The 23,181-nt window shown below is 44.2% G+C and overlaps 1 protein-coding gene across 1 annotated transcript in view; it reads left to right on the top strand.

Moving 5' to 3' along the window:
- The window catches only part of LOC124605400 (knirps-related protein-like), a 110,936-nt gene extending 88,509 nt beyond the window's left edge, over positions 1 to 22,427 (top strand). The window contains exons 2-3 of the mRNA XM_047137045.1: positions 2,642 to 2,719; positions 19,201 to 22,427. Of these exons, the coding sequence (XP_046993001.1) occupies positions 2,642 to 2,719; positions 19,201 to 20,499 (1,377 nt within the window). The 3' untranslated portion in view covers positions 20,500 to 22,427. The remainder of the gene's footprint in view (positions 1 to 2,641; positions 2,720 to 19,200) is intronic.
- Positions 22,428 to 23,181: the final 754 nt, after the last annotated feature.

Below are 23,181 nucleotides of genomic sequence, written 5' to 3'. Positions count from 1 at the left end.
GGCGGCCCAGCAGATGCATTTGTGGCGATTTACTGTACCATTGAGTTTGAACTGTGCCTCATCAGACCACACAATCATCTCTGCAAACTCTTCATCGTTGCACACCATGTTAGTAAACCATTCGCGCAGTACTCCATTCTAAGATCTGGGTCGTCCCCGTTCATTGCGTGTAGCAATCGTGGGATGTAGCACTTCCACTTTGCTGTCTTCAAAATTCGCCAAAAACTTGAGCGACTCACTCCAGTTTCACGGACACACTGTCTCGCAGACTTCTGTGGCGAGCGAGTGAATTGTTGTAACACACGACGGGAGTTAGCTGGACTTGTTACTGTTACAGGTCGTCCAGGTCGTTGTTTGTGTACATCCTTAACACAGCCTTCGGCTTCAAATTTGTCTCGAATGCGACGAATCGTTAAACGTGTCGGTGGCTCTGTTTGATTATCGTTTCGCCATTGAACTTCCTTTCATCGAATGTAAGCCTTGCGCCAGCCATGTTTACTCGAATAACTAGGTGCAACTAAGAACAAAACACTGACTATATGGCGACTGTCATCTGAAAAAACAAAACAAGCCAATACAACGCTTGTGTGGCGATTGCCGGAACTACAAACTATTACACTACCAAAGATGAGACAACTCCGACAATTAGTTGGCCAGTTATGGATTTTTAAACAGTGGATACGTTTTCTTGGACCCCTCTGTAGCCGGCCGCTGTGGCCGTGCGGTTCTAGGGGCTACAGTCGGGAACCGCGCGACCGCTACGGTCGCAGGTTCGAATCCTACCGCGAACATGGATGTATGTGATGTCCTTAGGTTAGTTAGGTTTAAGTAGTTCTAAGTTCTAGAGGACTGATGACCTCAGAAGTTAAGTCCCATAGTGCTCAGAGCCATTTGAACCATTTTTGAACCCCTCTGTATGCTGCAGCAGCGCCCTCAAACGGAAACGTTTTATCGCACCTTATAACAACCATCTACACGACGCTCTCTAGGCACCCTAAAAGCAAGTAAAAATTCACTCAGTAACATGAAAGCTCATACTGATGTGGTCCAAAGTGAGAGCAATAGAAAATCCGTTTTCGTCTGTCTCGTTATACTGAACTTCCACCAACGTTCCTCCTACGGCATCACTAACCATACCATGGGGATCTACAGAACTTAATCTGAGAGCGGCGATTCTAAAATTGCCATTTAAGATAAACCTCATTCGGTAAGTCTGGAGTACATGAAGTAGTCAGGAAAATTGTATAGTTCCTGTATTAATATTTTTACTAGACACTGAATCTTAAAAATATCACACAGAAAATGAGAACGACTGAGAAAAGCCTTTTTGAAATCAACGTAAGTAAGTTTGAAAGCTGCACGAAGAAGGGACACTAAATAGATTTTACGAATGCTCTGTCAGTCTTCTCAACCGCCTTGGCTGCAGTATAGCAACGAAACTGCCATGCCGCCAAAGAAGAGGCAGCCTGACAACGAAACCCAAGTAGTATACAGATTGCTGAAGAAGCGGTATTTCCAGGCACGCTCGGCACTCTAAGCTTTAGTAGAATCCCAGTCAGTCGTTGCTAGAGTTCTTTGATAAATAAGAAGTTTGTTTCCAAATTCCTGTACGGTTCATCCGAACGCTGGTATCTAGAATGCTCTTCTCTATTTACGAACATCTGCTTCTAATGTATCTCTCGTGATTGCACAAATAAGATTATTAGACAATCACCCATCACATCGATCATTTTGCTCCATCGCCAAATGATCGAGTCGGATGGCGCAGTGATGAAGACACTGGATTCGCATTTGGGAGGACAGAGGTTCATATCCCCGCCCAGCCATGCCGATAGTCATAGCTCCCCTAAAACCGCGCAAGACAAGTGCCAGCATGGTTCCTTCAGAGAGAACACGGTCGATTTACTTTCGTTTCCCAATCAGAGCTTGTGCTGCGTCTCTGCTGACGTCGCAGTCAGCGGGAAGTTAATTTTTTTTTCTTCTTTCCAAGTCTTTCACAGAAAATATGTAGTTTTGCTTTAAACGCGCGAAACGGAATTGTAGGAAGTACAATTAATGTACTATTCGTAAACGAGAAAAACTTGATGTACTGTTTCGACGGAAAAGAATTCAGCTATTATTCAGAATGTTAGCCACTTCCAGTCCTATGCTTTTTTTCTAGAGCTACGCATTCGTGCTTGTCACCTCTGTCATCCAAGTCCGTATTGTTTCTCATTGCGTTGGAAGCGTATATTCTGCTCGAGACTGACATGTTTATGCTTGCAGAAGATACGGGTCGTAGGTCATTGCGGAAAAACATCGGTGACAGACAGGAATAAAAAAGAGCTTTATATTCAAGGTGAACCCATGTCCTATATGTTTGTACTACAGTCACGGAAAACTCGAACTACGAGGAAGAGTTGAGGATGCCTCGCAATCTGCAGCGTCTTGAGTTGTAACTCTAGCGACATGCTTCCTCGAAATGGCGCTTTCTGTAGTCATCAGCAAGTGCGAAATAAAAGACGCGCCGTTTGCAAAAGAAACGAAAACTACGAGGGCAGGTGTGTGTTTCCGACATTTGATTGGTGCCTACAAGCACCGACCGCCTGCAGAGGGCAGCTGTTGCGCGGAGTGTAACGCAGAGCCATCTGTGTTGTTGCAGATGAACCAGCAGTGCAAGGTGTGCGGCGAGCCTGCGGCTGGTTTCCACTTCGGCGCCTTCACCTGCGAGGGCTGCAAGGTGAGTTTCACGTCAATACTGCCACGCATAAATTAAAACTAATTACGGGGAAGAAGAAAGTAAAACTTGTGCGTCCCGCCGTTTACTCTACCTGTAATACGACAGCTGAAATAAATTGTGGGTAACCACAACATTTGAAATCTGATCTCTACTTCTCCACATATTTCAGATAATTTAATTTTATTTTTATAGTTGCCATTAACTAATTCGGCATTAAGCCTTATGCTTTGTCCGTTCGCTCATGCCTTTTTAGGGTGACGTACCTCAATAAGAACAGAGCCCCTAGAATATGCTGTGTTGTTCGTCTGTTAAGCCCCTTTTTTCTAAGGAAAGGATCGACATGTCAAGCTAAAATTTATGGCACATACGAAGGTTTATGAATCTTTGACTGCGCAATAAGCGTGAGCTGCTAAGTCAGTCCAGTCGAAAGATACGGCCATTTATGTCACATATTTTGATATTCGCTAACTCACTCATCAAAACCTATAGGGTAATTCGCGTTAACCTAGAATCATGAAGTTTGGCGAGAAGCATGTTTCGCAACACAAACGAAAGAAATATGCGGAAATTGTTAATTTGTAATCATATCACATGAAAAAAATTGTCATTTGTTATCAAACTTTCATGTCATTTTTTAGTAGACTATTTGTCCGTCTGTCTGTTAAGACTCTTCTTTCTCGGGGATAGGTAGATGCATCAAGTTGAAATTTGTCACATATTAAGGTCTCCAGCCCCTTGGGGTGCAATAACAGACAAAAATCGTCGAGATCTCGATTCCCGGAATGCATAAACTGTCTATATACGGAATTAAGTTTGCGCGGAATCGTAAGTGCACTGTTGCTACTAACACCTGGCCACTTTATATATAAGCAGTTTGCACCGGTAAAGTTGAGAAGATGCTTTCGACGATAAGACGCCCATTAGTAATTTTGTGACTGAAGGCCAAACATTACGACCCTCTGTATCTTTTGTTCTCATTCTGTAGAATACAATGGGGTTATTGTATGTTATCTCCGCGCTATAATCGTGGTAGGTATCTCACGGTAAAGATGAGCGCAGCTGTTGGCAGTTCTCAATTCTTACTATGGACACTTCTTCGGGATAGGAAAAAATGAGAAAGAAGTTTCTGCAGCGTGTTCATTTCTGGATAGTGTAATCAGCTTATGTATTCTCAGATCTGTCAATAGCTCGGCAAACGCAAGACTCTAGGGGGAAAATGCACTCTTTAGTACTAAGTAAATAGCTGTACTGATTTTAAACAATATCTTTATTCTTTGGTTCTTTCTGGACTGAATTAGTTGCCATGTTCTCGATAGTAAATCAGAACACCCGGATGTCTCCGTTCTGAGTCACTAAATAACGAGCGTTTTTCCTGTCTCCCACCCATTGTAAATCGGACTAAGCAAGAGGGCATCAGCATCTCTCCATGACCCAGAAAAACATAAACAGCTCTTCCCTCTTGACCTGAGAAAGCAACTTGTACTAACACTTATACTTCCAATTACTGATTACAGCAATGTTATCCTGTAAGGTCTTTCTCAGCAAAGCTCACCGCACCTGGAACTAGTTATGAATGCCAGTGTTCGTTATATCTGTGATGTTCGACTCTTTGACCATATTTCACGTTCATATGCACGGTTATCTTAAATGCGTGCATACAAGAGCAGAGATTTCCATACCCTTTGTCTTCTGCATTGTCTTATCAACATACACTGTTCCTCACATCTCTTCTAGACCTTAACGCTCTTGTCTCAACAACATGGCAGAAACATCCGTTTCCATCAGATCAAAATCCTTTGTGTCTCACTCCATCGTTCAGCCACTTTTTTGAAGTCCTTCCCAGTAGCAGGAACCCGACTCTGGAATAACCTCCCGCATTAAATTAGGGAAATGAATAATATTTCCAACTTCAGAAGGCAGTTAATGGCACAACTACTAAAGCGGCAATAATAATTACTATTGTCCCTTTACGCACACATTACCTCTGTACAACATTCTTTCCACCAGATCTTTCTCATTTACCAGCTTTCAAAGCTGGTGCAGTCTCCTTAAATTTCTGTTCCCCAGAACTCACTGCTTCAGAAAAAATCTACCTATAAATTCTTTTTATATGTGATACCATCGTTACTGTTATTACTGCCATTATTATTACCAATTTTAATTATTACTGTAATTACCATTAGTAACAACCGTTGCAGTATTACAAGTATTGCCAGTATTAACTTTATTAGTTCATAGTCAGTGCTATTTACTCACATTATCACTATAGACACTCACATCACTGTTTGTCATATTAAAATTGTTATTTATTAGGTAAGTTCAAATGGTTCAAATGGCTCTGATCACTATGGCACTCAACTTCTGAGGTCATTAGTCCCCTAGAACTTAGAACTAGTTAAACCTAACTAACCTAAGGACATAACAAACATCCATGCCCGAGGCAGGATTCGAACCTGCGACCGTAGCGGTCTTGCGGTTCCAGACTGCAGCGCCTTTAACCGCACGGCCACTTCGGGCGGCTATTAGGTACGTATGATTGTAAATACGCTGTATGTGTGAAACACTGGTCCGATGTAAGAGAGGACCTGATGGCCCTAATCAGGTTAAATAAATAAATTAATTAAAAATAACATTATAGTCCAGCTCGTGGGTCACCATCGGTGTCGTTTCAAAAATCATATATAGTTAAAATGACACTTATCCCTAGATTGACACATACGCTAGAAGAGGACTGCATAATTATTGATGTCTTGGCAGTATGAAGGAATATTACTTTATTTCTTGTTTTCCCTATTTCTCTTGTGATTTATGTCGCTTCGTATAAGGTTCCATTGTTCCGAAGACCACGAAATATTAGATTAGCCGCTGAGTGTACCCTAGCGCCCGATTTGACAAAAATAGTTCTGTCTGAAAGTCGTAAACACATATTTCATTTGAAAGGAACGCTTAAACTGTCTAGTAACAGCGTTCTGCACTAACATAGTACATGAGACAGTGGAATCGTTAATGTTAGGAATCTGTTTCATATTACTCTCTGGACATAAAATTTTATTTGATTTTATTGATTTTTGGTGAGAACGTTATAATCAAAGCTACTACTTTCCGGATTAATTTTACAGAAGATGCATTTTTTAAGGTAGGAAAACAAGAAACGTTCTATAAAATACCCGAGTGATTAACACAAAAACAGCTCTCATATACTGCGAGGATTTCATACGCGGAAAACGAAACTTGTACCATAAGGGTTCGAGAGTTATTAAACCAGTTCAGGTGATTGCATTTTGAATGATGCCACGATTTCAGCCCGTTCACCTACTAAGCTAGTCTCTGATCACATTCTCGTTGCCATTTTCTTTCAAGCCTAACCAAAAAATTACAATAAGAGCTCTCTGGATTCTGTATGCATCGGATAATAGCACGTCTGCGATAATTTCTCAATCATGTGACCGAAAATGAGTGGCTACCTGTGTATATCGTTAGAAGACTGATCTTTCTTTTTTTTTGTGCTGTTTTACGTTCTGTGATCTGTAATCCATGCTACGCACCGAATGTTGGCCTTCCCAGTACCCATCTCCTTCGCTATCTCATACAAGAATTATCATCACATACAACCGCTCACTGGTTTGAAGATCAGTACCTAAAGATCAAGTCACACCAATACCCATGAAAGGATTCTTGAACATGTGCTATGTTATATATACATTACGTACTACCTCAAAAAAAGAAAACCATCTTTTGCTGAGTAGTCAACACGGATTCAGAAAATATCGTACTTGTGGAACACAAATAGCATTTGTTCTCACGAAGTAATGAGTGCTACCGGCCGGGAATGTCAATCTGATTTCAAAGTTTTAGATTTCCAGAAAGCTTTCGACACCGTTCCTCATAAGCGGCTTCTAATCAAATTATGTGGCTACGGAATATCGTCTCGGTAGTGCGACTGGATTTCTGGTCATAAAGGTCGCAGTTCATAATAGCTGACGGGAAGCCATCCAGTAAAACAGAAATGATATCTGACGTTCCCCAAGAAATTGTTATAGGTCCTCTGTTGTTCCTGATCAATATAAAAGATTTCTGGAAACAATCTCTTAGATTATTTGTAGATGATACTGTTATTAATCGTATTGTTAAGTCATCAGATGATAAAAACCAGTTGCAAAATGACTTAGACAACATACGGTATGAAAATTGGCAGTTGACTAAATAATAAAAAGTGTAAAGTCATCTACATGAATACTAAAAGCAATCCACTAAACTTCGGTTACACGATAAATCATACAAATCTAAAAGCAGGACTTCAACTAAATACTTAGGGATTACAATGACGAATAAATTAAACTGGAACAGTTAGATAGGTTATGTTGTGGGGAAAGCTAGCCACAGATTGCCATTTATTGGCAGAACATTTAGAAAGTGTAACATGTCTACTAAAGATACTGCCTGCACTACTCTTGCCAGTCCTCTTCTGTAGTATTGCTGCACGGTATCGTATCCACATCAATTAGGATTGACGAAAGAGATCGAAAAAAATCGGAGAAGGGCAGATAGTTTTGAACTATCGCGAAACAAGGGAGAGAGTGCCACGGATAAGATGCACGAATTGGGGTGCGAATCAATAAAACAAAGGCATTTTTCGTTGCGGCAGCATCTTCTCGTGAAATTCCAATCACCAACTTTCTCCGCCGAATGCGAAAATAGTTTATTGTCGCCTACCTACACCTGCGCTTCGTTTGTCCAAGGAACATTTCACCTCGAAAAACACATCACCTTTGCTCTGGAAACGGTTGCCCCGCAACTGTTTCTTCGTCCAAGGAAAGAGGAATAGATCAGTGAATGCCCTGTCAAGACAATACGGAGCGATGAGGCAAAATATGATAATGTCCCGCCGATATCGAAGTCATCAGATATGGAGCATAAACTCGCAATGATTCGAGAATGGGGAAGCAAATCAAGGGTGCCCTTGCAGTGGAGCGATTTAGGGAAATCACTGGAAGCCTAAATCTGAATGGCCGAACGCGGAATTTAACCGTCGACCTACCGAATTCGAGTCCACTGTCCTGACCACTGCCCCATCTTGTTCGATCCGTACAGGATGAGCGAGGGCGATGAGCAGTAGTGGAATCCAGTTGATGTCGGCCTACTTCACATTAAAAGAAAGTCGTGTTAGATGTTGAAAACCGATCCGCGAGTGATTTTCACTTTTTACGTTATAGCCGCCATTCTGAAACGCCGATCTTCGAGCATCAAGATCTCTCCTTGCGATTCCCGGGTCTTCACAGAGAGATGGTCTGCCACTATGTTATTTGTCTTTCAGGTTTGTTTGACAACACTGGGCATTATTGCCGCACACAGCTACCAAAACGTGGAATTTTGCAGCATTGTTCCCTTTCGAATACAGCAGACATTTACTGCGCGATACTTCACTTTACCTATGGGACTGAGACGCTTTGTTTTGGTTAAGCCGTCGGCACACTGGACGAGGTGGTTAAGGTGATTTGGATTCTCAGCGCTCTGCAGCGGCATTTGGCTTTATTTTGGCTCTCAAACCATACAGTTCGTTCTCGAAAATGGACACACGTAAAATTCCTACGTTAACTCTATTAAAACGTGCGTTTCCTTCCTTGTCCGTGTGCTAGTCATGTCTGTGGTATACATAAATAAAAACTTCGATACCCGTGAACATGTAATAAGAAAAAAAGGAAGGAAACATGTCTAGTCACTAAGTGCATCAGCATACAGAAGTTCACCAAGTCGAACAAACTCTCTCCTTACAGTTAGAGCACTTATATTTGAGTTTATGAAGGCATTTGACACCAACCCGCACTGCGCTTACCGAGTATAGAACCAGATTTGCGGCTGGATTCAAGACATGCAGATAGCACTCAACACACCCCTCTTAACTGCACAAATCGACGGATGTAAATATAACGTACGGAGTACCCAAAGGAAGTGACAGGACCGTTACGGTTGCCAATGAACTGGTATACAAACTATCTAGTAGAAAGTGTCGGAAGCTGTTTACGACTATGTTCAGATATGAGATTTTCACTCTGCAGAGGAGTGTGCGCTGATATGAAACTTCCTGGCAAATTAAAACTGTGTGCCGGACCGACACTCGAACTCGAGACCTTTGTCTTTTGCTGGCAAGTACTCTACCATCTGAGCTACCCAAGCACGACTCACGACCTGTCCTCACAGCTTCAATTCTGCCAGTACCTCGTCTCCTACCTTCCAAACTTCACAGAAGCTCTTCCGCATACCTTGCAGAACTAGCACTGCTGGAAGAAAGGATATTGCGGTGACATGGCTTAGCCACAGCCTAGGGGATGTTTCCGGACTAGCTTTTTGACTACCCTCGCACACTGGGAATACATCGGACCGTCACACGCTCAGCGAACTTGTTCAGTTACGGAAAGGGAGGGCCTTACGCGAGCTGAGGGCAGTGCGGCGCTCACAGCGGATCGGAGGTGCGGGTGGCACCTTGTTGCTCCCGGAAGGAAGAGCGTGACTCAGCGCCCGCGTTGCGACAGGCTGCGCGCGGCTCGGCGGCCAGATTGGTTTCTCTGGCGGGGCTGACCTTACCCTGTGGCCGGAGAAATCCCCGAGAATACGGCGCGCCATTCAGCCGGAGAGAGCCGCGCCACGCGTCAGCAACCACCGGCGCGACACTGCGTCCCACCCCACGTCGTACGGGGAGGCGCACATGTCTGCTTTGCGAGTCCCTGTTGTGCTTCAAAATCGTGTGTGAGCTGAAACGATAACTCTGGACGTGAGGTTTCGGTGCTACAGCGCGGAGTACTTGCTGGGCCTGTTTTCTGAGGCATTGAGAGACATACACACTGTGGAAGGAGGCCCTTCTGGGCTTTGACGCACACCTTCAACAGGCAGGCATTTAGATCCATATCTACATTTCCACTCCGCAGGTGACCTTATGACATGTGATGGGGGGTGCTACAGTCAGTCCGCAGCTCGTGGTCGTGCGGTAGCGTTCTCGCATCCCGCGCCCGGGTTCTCGGGTTCGATTCCCGGCGGGGTCAGGGATTTTCTCTGCTACGTGATGACTGGGTGTTGTGTGATGTCCTTAGGTTAGTTAGGTTTAAGTAGTTCTAAGCTCTAGGGGACTGATGACCATAGCTGTTAAGTCCCATAGTGCTCAGAGCCATTTTGCTACAGTCACTTCCTCCATTGCTTTTCCAACAGTGTGGCATTTTCCAAGCTTTCAGTATTAGTGAGCCAATTTTCAGTTGTAATTTTCTTCATGCCCCTGCCCTTCCTCATATAATGCCACCTCTCTATCGATTTCAGCTAAATTTGTCATAGAAACAAAAGCCTCAAGAGTATCAGCAATGTGGGGTGTATAATCTTCTAGTTTCAACAGAGCCGAGATGTGAAAAAAATGTGTTTTCCAGTCCCTTGCGTATAGGTTCCCTCGCACGTCAGTCATATTGTGTGGGAACTGCATCGGCCTACCAAATCAACCTGCTTTGCAGGGCAGTCTACAGGTCAGGCGCAAGAAACGATCAGTCATATCGTGTGGAAACTATCGGCGTACCAAATCAACCTGCTTGCCAGGGCAGCCTGCACGTCAGGCGCAAGAAACGGTTTCCTGGACCCCGGATGTAGGCTGCGCCATGTGACAGGTATATTATGTTGGAATACTATGGTCTCAGATGAGAGAAGACTGGAAGAGGAATCGGCTGTCGCCTCGTTGAAAGAACCATCGTGAGCTCTGCCTGCAATGATAGTAAACTTAAAGCTGAATAGCGAACGGAAATTTGTACCCTGTTCTTCTCTAATGTTTCCCACAGCACATCGCTAAGTTAATTTGAAAATAATACGAAAACTATAGGACAGTGCGTCTAATTTGATGTTATTAGACGATAATATTGTTGTATAGCGGAAGGAAACATGGAGATACCATGGAAACCCGTAACTGAAGTCTGCAGGGGGATTTTGCCCAGCTGTGGATGTCAGATTACTGATATTGATTTTGATAAATGTTATAGTATAGTACACTTTTCAGTACGATTCACCTCTTTGGTGCCAGTTGTGTCCTTAATATAACTACATTATGTTTTATTTATTTATTTATTGCTTATTTAGCCCAATCAGATTAGGGCTGTCAGTTATTATTCTTGTATTCTTCTTTTTGGTCTCCTATGAGCTCCCTGTGCGTAGTGGTAGTACTTCTAATTCCTACAGCTGGCCATAGCATACGTATCCTTCCACACGGGTAAACAGAACATGGAAATATACACCCTCAAGGCTGTTAACCACTATCGAATTACGCTATAAAACCAAAAGAGGAGGTACATTTTCTTGCAAATATTCTCGTATAAAAACGGAAAGCAATGCGACTGCCCGTCAGTACAGCAGAATAGCCTGTCGTTCGATCAGATCGCGTGAAAGCCGCTAACGAACGGCTATCAAATATGCCTGCTAGTCAACACACGAACGTTATACGTAAGACGTACATGGCGTCTGTTTCATGATACCCTATCCATAACTCGAATCCCGCTGCGATGTCACCATCTCTGTTTCGAGTACCGCGTTCTTAGTATACACAATAAACACAAATTGTAAATCGTCTCAAAAGGAAAGCTTCTGGGTAAAAAAAGCTTCGCGATTCAGAACTTCTAGAAAACACATCTGTTCAGTGGAACTTGGCCAAGTTCGAATACCAGTCTATCACAAGGCTTGGATCCGTGAGCTACAGGTTCCTTACACTAAGGTCCTGGGTTCAGTCAACAATGACCGTATTAAGTCATGCAAGACATGTAACATGGCCCACTCAGTTTCATGTTGTTAAATGGTAAGATTTTTTTATAAATAAGAAGCGACACTAACACACAAGCTGCCGAAATGGCATCAAATCGAGCTAGAGAGCGTGCTGAAAAGTAATGCCTCCGACTTCCTTGTGGGTAGCTCTTCAAACTTCTTAAATAAAACAAACTTTATTAACATTCCACATTTTTATTCTTCATGTCTACATATTTAGTCACCCTGGCAACGAGCACATTTCTCCTAACGAGAGAGCGCTTTGTTGACACCGTCACTGTAGAATGTTTGATATTTTTGACGGAGAAATAACCTCACTTCTGCTTGCACCGCTTCATAATCACCGAAGTGAAGTCCTTGAAGCTGTGCTTTAAGTTTTGAAAACAGATAAAAATCAGATGGGGCCGAGTCGGGAATATGTGGTGTAGAACCCAAGGAACCCAGGGCGGCGGATGGTTGCAGATGTCGCAGCGCTCGTGTTTGGTCTGGCTCCAGTCGTGCTGAAGGACAGGATTCTCCATGTGTGGGCGAACTCTTCGAATTAGAAGCTCGATTACAGCCTGCTGCTCCTCACGCACCGACACACTCACGTCACACACTGCCACGCTACATGCTAGAATTGGGAGCCCTCTAGCGGTAGAGGGCTGGAAATTTGTAGAGATGAAGAATAAAGATGTAGAATGTTAATAGCGTTTGATTTTTTCAAAAAGCTTTAAGAATTTTCAGAGAAAAATGGGAGGCATTATTTTCCAGCACGTCCTCGTACTTGCGCTAGACTGGGAGCCACTCGACATTTCTTATTCAATACAAGTGTCAAGTACACTTTACTACGTAATAGCAATTTTTCCACGGTCTACAGAAAGTGGCGAAGTTGCTAGTTATATCTGACGAAACCTGTTACCTTAGTGGGTTAAAGCAGGCCTATTAAGGACAATTGTGATGCGTCACGGTAATGAATCTTAACACGAATGAACCGATGCTTCACGGCATCAAGTGAGAGTGGCTGTGTGATTCGAGTTCCAGTAGTATCATACGATTATACATGCTATATGAGGATGAAACCGTCTCTGAGCGGCCGTCCGAAACATAACACGTAAAGTTCAATTACTCACCTTAAAAGTTCAACAAATGTGCGCCAGTATGGAATTTTACCTGATGGCTCAGTTGTTGAAGCGATGCCTAAGAAACGAAATTGCTATAAAATCTCCGATGCACTAAAAAGCAAACATTTATATCTAAGTAATTTGGTATACTGAAATTCAGGATGCTAAGGAACAATTTCACTCATAAATTAAGAAGATGTGTGGTAGTGTACAAAGAGCTGAAAACACGAATTTGAGAAGTAATAAGAAACAACAGATTTTATGCCAAATAACACGTCTTCGTGTCTAAATTCATGTTAACAGGGTAGCATCAGTCCTAAGGTAGGATTTATCCGAGAAGAGGAGAAGAGCAAACAGAAAACAGTTCCCCACCACGAGAGCATGCACCAGTGTTCTGAGATAAAATTCAGAAGTCTCCGTAGTACCGGGTGATCAAAAAGTGAGTATAAATTTGAAAACTGAATAAATCACGGAATAATGTAGACAGAGAGATACAAATTGACATATATGCTTGGAATGACATGGAGTTTCATTAGAACAAAAAAAAAAAAGTTTAAAAAATGTCCGACAGATGGCGCTTCATCTGATTAGAATAGCAATAATTAGCATAACAAAGTAAGACAAAGCAAAGATGATGTTCTTTACAGGAAATGCTCAATATGTCCACCATCATTCCTCAACAATAGCTGTAGTCGAGGAATAATGTTGTGAACAGCACTGTAAAGCATGTCCGGAGTTACAGTGAGGCATTGGCGTCGAATGTTGTGTTTAAGCATCCCTAGACATGTCGGTCGATCACGATACACTTGCGACTTCAGGTAACCCCAAAGCCAATAATCGCACGGACTGAGGTCTGGGGACCTGGGAGGCCAAGCATGACGAAAGTGGCGACTGAGCACACGATCATCACCAAATGACGCGTGCAAGAGATCTTTCACACCTCTAGCAATATGGGGTGGTTCCAATAAAACCCCATGTAATTCCAAGCATGTATGTCAATTTTTACCTCTCTATCTACATTATTCCGTGGTTTATTAAGTTTTCTAATTTATACTGATTTTTTTGATCACCCGGTATATTATGGAGTTAAATCATAACGACGTGACGATTCGATTCAACCGTCGAATGATGGCGCCTAACTCGGGATCCCAATTGGTTCTGTTCAAGAAAACAGGATGAGTTTACAGTATCCCCTGGTCAACAAACTACCCAGATTTAGTCTGTGGGACCACCTCGATCGGTCTGTTCGCGCCATGGATCCTCAACCGAGAAACGTAGCGCAGCTGGCCACAGCACAGGAGTCCACATGGCTCCACATCCCTGTCGGTACCTCCCAGCACCACAGTGACTCTTCCTGTGCGTCTCGCAGATGTCTGCACTGCAGCAATGTCCGGTTGTTCAGGCTATTGACAGGTGGTGACTGGTCAGCGTGTATGAATATGAAACAGTATACTTTTATACAGAGCCCTTCGACTTTCTTCACAAAGCAGATATGAAATCTGATGACCCTTTACGGGCACAGTTACCGCGGAGTTTTGAGAATGAGGACAACTCGCCTATGGGCTAAGATCGCTAAAGACCCGCGAAAGTGGGCAAGGGCCGCCGAACAAAAGCCGTAGCGGCGATGCGCCGTTTCCGGCGCGTGGCTTACCGTATTGTCTCGGGCGTTGCGAAAGACGCGGCCGGTCTGTGAGACCCAGGCCAGCCCAGCCCATCCCATCCCATCCCATCGAAGCAGGCGCTGCTTGCTCCACCGGTAGCTTTCTACCGCTGCAGCGGCACGCACGGGTCCTCTCCTTGTCTCTTCGCAACCTGGTCTTCCTCTTACCACAGGGCTTCAAATGGGAGCTTCCGGGAACACCTTTAGTAAGCTGAGCTGACCGGACGTAATATTTGTAACATCTTTAAAAGAGCACAGTGGTCGCTTCGAAGCGCTGTGGGTGCTATATAAGTGGTAGCATCCAGCCACGTGACCCACCACCGTCGACTTAAATTGTGGCTGTGAAGTGGTGTGTAAGTGCCACGCTCCTGTATGTTTTCAGTGCAATAAGACTGTTCGACGTGGAGACGTGACAGACTGGCTGATAGGAGCCATCGTGTCTGGTCCTGACCATGACCACACAGAGAATAAAGTTGCCCGATTTGTTGGTGTATGAAAGTGGACTCTCCAGCGTGTCTAAAAGGAGTGTTGCACCACTTTAAGTCACGTAACATGGAATGCGAATACTGGTTGTAGTAAAGATTCTAATCAGCAGAGACTATCGCTTTCTGATTCGTTATAAGTTACTGGTATCAAAGACTAAACCAGTTTCCGCGCAAACTCTGTGAACGGAACAGCTTTCGATGGACATCCGTTGTGGGTATATCGCAAAAGGCCTTTGTTCACATTAACATACAAAACTGAACTTCTTCGGTGTGGTAAAGAACACTGACAGGAGCTGACTGGAAGTGAGTAGAGTGATCCAACTTCTAGCAACACTGGCCAATTTCAAACAGTGCAAAGCGTATAGTGCAGCGACGGTCGTACGAAGGTTTTACCTCGCAGTGTGTAAGGTGTTACTAGCGTTTTTGTAGTATAAGTTGCTCTCGTTGATTCAAGCTCCTTGATCATAAGAAAGATCTCAGTATTCTTCATGACCAAGTGGTGTCCTTCCTTCCACATATTCATAATTACGCTGTGGACATTTTCGTATTCCGAAATGTTAACTTCGATGTACAGTGGGCTACACCCTATCTTCCTTGTATGACAGACACTCAAGCACCCATCACCCTTCGACTGCTTCGTTCAGTTACGTGATCTTAGCCCCACAAAGTCAGACTTGGTGAACAAGTCCTAGAGCGCATGTTGAACATCGAAAGCTCGATGGGCTGAATTCCTGCCAGAGCTCGAAATTCTTCGGAGTACACTAGTATGTTATCAAGATCCTATCACATAAGGCGTCAGGTTACACATCCAGGGCTAGGGTACCAACTTGGGCAACTTTTATTCTAGGTCAAACTCCACTCACCTGACCCCAGGAAACCAAAGGGAATTGAACAACGTCACACAGAGGAACTCTCCACACATCTTAAATAATAATGCGAGTTTATTCAAGGTGTAACCTGACATCAGATGTAATAAGATAGTTACCTGCGCCACAATTCTCCTTGATAATGTGTTTGACTTTACCCTAGTCTTCACCTCTCAATAATGTGAACAAATTCCAGGATCAGGAACAATACGTGATTCAGATTCCATGTTAAGCTGTAGGTCTACTTTACCCAGTAGGATTACTGGGGTAAGTTAGATATACACTATGTGATCAAAAGTATCCGGACAACCACAAAATGTTTTTTTATATTAGGTTCATTGTGAAGTCACCTACCGCCAACGTAGTCCATATCAGCGACCTCAGTAGTCATTAGACATCGTGAGAGAGCAGAATGGGGCGCTCCGAGGAACTCACAGACTTCTAACGTGGCCAGGTGATTTGGTGTCACTTGCGTCATACGTCTGCACGCGAGATTTCTACACTCCTAAACATCCCTAGGTCCACTGTTTCCGATGTGATAGTGAAGTGAAAACGTGAAGGGACACGTACAGCACAAAAGCGTACAGGCCGACCTGGTCTGTTGACTGACAGATACCGCCGACAGTAGAAGAGGGTCGTAATGTGTAGTATATCCAGACCATCGCACAGGAATCCCAGACTGCATCAGGATCCACTGCAAGTACTATGACAGTTAGGCGGGAGGTGATAAAACTTGGATTTCATGGCCGAGCGGCTGCTCATAAGCCACACATCACGCCGGTAAATGCCAAACAACGCCTCGCTTGGTGTAAGGACCGTAAACATTGGACGATTGAACAGTGTACAAAAGTTGTGTGGAGTGACGAATCACGGTACACAATGTGGCGATCGGATGGCAGGGTGTGGGTATGGCGAATGCCCGGTAACGTCATCTGCCAGCGTATGTAGTGCCAACAGTAAAATTAAAAGGCGTGATTTTCATGGAGGGGGCATGCACCCCTTGTTGTTTTGCGTGGCACTATCACAGTACAGACCTACATTGATGTCTCAAGCACCTTCTTGCTTCCCACTGTTGAAGAGCAATTCGGGGATAGAGACTGCGTCTTTCAAGACTATCAAATGGTTCAAATGGCTCTGAGCACTATGGGACTTAACATCTGTGGTCATCAGTCCCCTAGAACTTAGAACTACTTAAACCTAACTATCCTAAGGATGTGTGTGATATCCTAAGGACATCACACACATCCATGCCCGAGGCAGGATTCGAACCTGCGACCGTAGGAGTCGCGCGGTCCGTCTTTTTTCTAACACATGTTCTTCAACAATTCACCTAGTAAGTACAGCGAGATTCTACCTTTTTATGTTTGCTTCACACGCAACCGATCAGACGGGATGACGTAAATGTTACTTTGCAATTAGTTCCACCTTATATCGTAAATGGCTGCTTGAGCGCTATTCAGTTCCGTTGTGTTTCGCTATTCAAGATGTTCTCCATCAGTCTGTGTTACATTAATTCACTTTGCCAGAACACGTGTTTTTGAGACTAGTTGCTAAACTTAAGAACGAAAGTAACTTTCGCAAGGAACATGGCTCGATGAAACTTGGACCATACATGGAAAGAATTGCTACAGTATAGTACAGTACAGTACAGAAGGTAACTGAAAGAAATATGCAGTGTGACGAACATAAATAACACTTGTATTTATTATTGAGGTAGAGTGTTCCACCCCTCCACAGGTATGTTTCACAACTGCTCGGTCGTCATTGGAACATGTAAACGTGCGGCTAGACGTCTTTCGAATACATGTTTCATGTGCTTGATGAGATTTAAGTCGGGGAGCGGAGAGGACAGTCCATTCGCCGAATATCGTCTCGTTCCAAGAGCTCCTCCATCCACATTTTTTGATGCAGTCGGGCATTGTCATCCATTTAAATGAAGTAAGGACCGAATGTGACCCTGAAAAAACGGATTTGGGGAAGGAGCACAGTGTCACAACAACGTTGGCTGACAACGTTGGCTGGTGTGTGTGTCGTGTTGAAAGATTTGGTGGTCAGTACCCCCATGTAAGATTATGCCTTCTCACACCATAACACCACCAAAACGATCAAGTTGGACAACGTCCCCGGGTACACCTCACGTCTTGTGAGGGCACGTCCAGAATCACTTCTCAGACTGAATCTGCTCTCACCCGGGAAGAGCACGCAAATTCACTCCTCGTTGGTCCGGTTCCTATGCTCTTGGTACCGCTGCAATCGGTGCCGCCGTTGAACGGGTGTCAACGGAAGACCGTGTACTGATCGCCAGACAAAGAGGCCCCTACGATGCAGTCACCGTGCCACTTTAAAGTGTGAGGCTGCGCGCCGTGCACTCCTGTTAAAGTTAGTTGCAACTGCAACCGCCGTTTGACCTGGGTCCCTTCTTGCCTACTGCACAGTGCTGTGGTCATGTGCTAGTGTTGGCCGTGATCGACTGCCCCCTCTCCTTCGGGCAGCAGTGCCTTTGGTTAGGAATGCTCTCAATGCATTTGAAACAATGCGTCAGCAATACCAAACTCCTGGGCTACACCCGTCACATTTCGTCCTTCTTCCAGCTTCCCGAAGATTCTTCCCCATGTGAAGTTATCCAAACGCCCCCAAGGCTCATTTTAATAAAGAATGCCACCACAGTACACCGTAACCCAGCCGCGTAGTTATATACAAACAGCCTATGTGATGTAATTTTATATTATTGAAAACAGATGCTTTCTTCTGGAATTCTGCTCGAAACTAAGCTTACACGTTCACAACCGACGAAATTCGTACCTATTCCAGAACTGTTAACTGCTTGACACATTTCTGAAGGCCGAAATTGGCTGCTGTTGCTTCTTAGGGGCAGCTACACTAGCAATGGTGAACGTTATTAAATCTTCGAGAGCACTCTTTATGTCTATCGAAATTCTGTAATCTTTCACAGACTTAGTAACAGGCTTTTATGTAACTAGCTACTGTTAATCTTGATTATAATTTTCACTTATTAATATATTATTGCTTATGCCTTTGATATTTCGTAAGATGCGTTATTCACTATTTTACATACAGTTCTACAGCATGGTCAGCCCCAGACGATGACATTTATGTTAAACTGAACTTGAATAAGCAGGCCGGTGTGGCCGAGCGGTTCTAGGCGCTTCAGTTTCAAACGGCGCGACCGCTACGGTCGCAGGTTCGAATCCTGCCTCGGACATGGATGTGTGTGATGTCCTTAGGTTAGTTAGGTTTGTGTAGTTCTAAGTTCTAGGGGACTGATGACCTCAGAAGTTGAGTCCCATAGTGCTCAGAGCCATTTGAACCATTTGAACCTGCCGTTTATTATTTGCTGACTACTTACCCTTTTCATGGGGTTACGAATGTTGGGGGTGTCTCCTTGTGCTAACCTATGTGATGTTATATATCACCTGAAGACGCTAGTTTAACGCAGTCAAGCCAGTACTGTGAATAAATCATCAGTTAATTGCTGTTTGCAGTTTTAACAAGTTCAGTTTACCACTATTTACTATTTGTTTCTTTTGAGTTATTCCTTTAGTTTTAATTTCGATATTTCCCTTTTCAGTCCTTCTTTGGACGGTCATACAACAACCTCGGCTCTATCTCCGAGTGCAAGAACAACGGGGAGTGTGTCATCAACAAGAAGAACCGCACATCCTGCAAGGCGTGTCGGCTGCGCAAGTGCCTGCTGGTGGGCATGTCCAAGAGCGGCTCCCGCTACGGCCGGCGCTCCAACTGGTTCAAGATACACTGCCTACTGCAAGAACAGCAGCAGCAGCAGCAGCAACAACAGCAGCAGCAGCAGAACCACCTCCACCAGCAGCAGGTGGGGAGGCAGCAGAGGTCGCCCCCGCATCCATCTGCGTTGGGGATACTCGGCCACCATCAAGCCCAGCCCGGCAACCACCCTCATTTTGACCCTCGATTACACCACCAGCTGGCTGCAGCCATGTCGCACCACCACCACCAGCGGGCCAAGGAAGACCTCATGCTTCTGGGTCTGGACGAGTACAAGAATTCGACGTCGCCGTCCATCAGTTCCCCGGAGTCACACAACTCCGACTCGTCGGTGGAAGTGAGCGACCAGCGGCTGGCTTCGCGGACAGCGAGCCTCTTCAAGGAGTCGGCGTCCCCGGCAGCGCACAAGGACGGAATGTTCGTTCCGCTGCCGTTCGCAACGTTGGCGTCTCTGGCGCCTTCGGTGTTCCCGCACGCTGCCGCCGCGGCAGCCGCCGCCTTCTTGCAGCCGTCGGCGTTCGCCGGTGCGGGAGCGGCAGGCGCGCCGTTCCTCTTCCCGACGCACGGCGGATACGTCTACCCTCCGGCGGGCCCGCACAAGCAGCACGGCCACCACGCCGGAGTGCCCAAAATGCCGACGACGCACGCCTCCACCCTCAACAACAACACCATCGACGCCGCGGCCGGCAAGAGGTTCTTCCTGGACGCGATCCTGCAGTCCCAGAGGGTCTCCCCGCCGTCTACGCCGAGAGGCGCCACGGGCAGTGACGTCGACGCCGACGACGACGGCAACGAAGACGACGGCTCGTCGTCGCACCACTCTCCTTCGCTGCTGCTTTCCGATCAGGAGCAGGAGAACCCGATGGACTTGTCGATGAAGGGCTGCCGCATACGGGCCGAAGAGCGGCGGTCGCTGTCGCCGGGAGGGTTCAGCGGCAGCAAGGGAAGTGGCGCAGACGGCGCCGACGAGGAAGACGAAGGCGACGCCGAGGGAGACGGCGACGCCGACGGCCACCGCTCCGACTCGGGGCTGTCGCACGGCTGCGGCGCAGACGTCGACGACGCGGAGGGCCACGCCTCGCTGGCGCACCGTGCCACGCCCATCGATCTCACGACCAAAGCGTGACGCGGCACAGCCCCAGACAACCTGCCTTAGGAGTTTGTGTACCACGGCTGTACACAGTCTCAGATGCCTTTCGTATACAGCTGCTTGTCACTGAAAACAAAGTAGCTTCCTGTCCAAAGACGATCCGAGTTATCCACACACTCTAATAGTTCGTGAATTTCGGTATGACCTCATATGCAAACGTTATCTAAAGCCAAGGGACTAGTGGCACAAACTATGTTTCCTTCCACCTCTTGCAAAGACAATTATTTTTAATTTCTCAATTCATGTTTGAAGACGTATCGTCTGTACATCTTCACCGGTAGTTGCCACTTCCAAGTTGGAACAGAGCCACTGTTGCTCATTGTAGCTAACAGACGACGCGAAGACGTCTTTTGATGTCGCACTTCGTAACTAAAACGGAAGTTCCCATCCTACACTTGTCTTTGCTGAAAAAGCCACGGAAGCGTCACTGTCACTATAGATAATGAACATCACGTAAATCGCAGATCATCTCTTCAGGTGTTCTATACACCGTGTTTCAATCCAAAGGAGATGCAGACAGCCAGGATATGAGATCATTCCTCTTTTCGACACTTACCTCCCTACATCCTGTACACAAATGTATTTGTACGTCTTTACGAATAGGAAATCTGTACACTTAGTTGTGGCGATAAACAGCTCAGAAATAAACAGTGCAGCTCTGTAGAAAATTATAGCATATTTTGTCCCTTGGAAGCTGCAGACACGGACAGAGTGATGAATTACATAAGTACGTTGTAACTTGTCGATCTCACAACCTATTTCGCTGTTTAGACTTTTATTTTACACTCACTGATTATAAATCGAAACATCAAAAGAGTGAACAGAACTTGGAATTAAGCGTTGACTGTCACAGTTGATTGATATTTTGAGCATAAGAATATTGCTAGTTACAAGAAAATGCTTAGTCGTGATTAAGGTTTCACAAATCTCGTATGAATCTTAATTTTTCAACTATGTTTACTACCATACAATTTGTCCATTGAAGAAAATGAAGAAAACAAGTGTCATTATATAGTAGCCTTTCCCACGAACTAATTATCGTATGGTTCTTTTAACCTTCTTTATCTTTAAAATTTACGGAATCGTACATCGAGAAATGTTGCTCATAAAAGCGTTCTTCTGCTCTCAGCTGTTACATGCCGGTCAATTACAAAAAGTTACAAATCGTTGAAAACTGAATTGTACGCCTCAAGCAAGACACCAATGAACTGTTTGACCTGTGGGAAGACAGCTCAAGACAAGCATGTAACTTTTTTTTCGTTTTACGGTGGTTCCGCCGCACTAATAAGTGAAATTCACTAAGATGTCAACTGGAATTTCTGTTTATAACCCAACCCTCTTATATTTCCCATGCCACAGTAAACACTGTCCCAGTCAGTCTCATTTTTCAGTGCTTCATTTTAGTCTCTGAGCATTGCTAGTGGAAGGTCTAATTCATAACTTATCTAACAGATCGAAACATTATAAACTATTTTTTTCTCCAAACAGCTGAACCTGATCAACATTTCAAATAAAATCAATGAAGGAATGATCTCATTGTCGTATGTCTGAGGTTGGTGAAATTTTGTGATAACATGTTGTTGATTTCTATGATAGCGGAATGCCGTAAGTGAAACACTTCTGGGTTTTGTTATCGTCAAAGTTTTGTAGTGTGACAAATCTGGTGAAAAGATTTACTTATGTGAAGAAAGTTACTATGGGACTTATGGCCAGTCTGAGTAAATATTTTTGCTGTTATTGTTTGAGTTTAGTCTAAAGACTATCTGACAATTATACCTGCTTGTTCATGATATTTAGCAACAAATAATGTTATTGTATTGTAAATATTGTTTGTAGAATAAGTTCTACTTTGACGCAGTAAATTGTTTATTGTTGTTTCGCTTTTTATCTATATTAAAATTGTGATATTCAGTCACCAAATAAACTGTACATTGAACATTTGCAGTCCACATGATTCTTACTTCAACTTTAAATTTCTGCTTATATTCTGAGGTAATTCCTAGACAGTTTTCCAGGAAGTAACAAAAGATTGAAAATAAAAATCTCTGATTCTGTCTCCAGTCCACGTTTCACAGAGTCTTTTCTTTCATTTGAACATCTGTATTTTATTTTATGGGTTAGAACCACAACACAAAAATACATACTCCCAGAGTTCTTTCTATGGGCTACTATAATTTATGTCTAAGTAAAATAGTGTAATTTTGTATAATAAAAGGTAGGGAAAAACTGCGATGTACAGATTTTAAACATTCACATATAGGCTATGAGAGGCAGGTGTGATACTTCAATTTCAGGTAGCAACACTGATTCATTTGCAAAGGTAAGTGTGAAAGTTTATTGTGCAGGTCCATCTGCATTACTGTACTCGACCCGACGTAAGTGCCTGCAGAGAAATGATTCACAGCTTGTCTAAGAGAATGATAAATGAAACTTAGAAAACAAAAGATGCCTGAAATTTCATGAAAAATAACAGAGACTCAAAACACATTCGCCTTGTTCTACTACTGGAAAATCTTCAACTGTATAAGCATCATCAACAAGTGAGGGAAGAATATGTAAATGATCGGGTTAGCTTTGCGAATCCTTACCTCTAACTCCAATGCTTCACTCAAATCAGAGTCTCTGTAGTGTCGTAAACATGCTGCCATTAAGAACATT

Source organism: Schistocerca americana, chromosome 3 (assembly GCF_021461395.2).
Source record: "Schistocerca americana isolate TAMUIC-IGC-003095 chromosome 3, iqSchAmer2.1, whole genome shotgun sequence".
Taxonomy (NCBI): Eukaryota; Metazoa; Arthropoda; class Insecta; order Orthoptera; family Acrididae; genus Schistocerca; species Schistocerca americana.
This window is presented reverse-complemented; position numbering and strand designations above follow the sequence as displayed.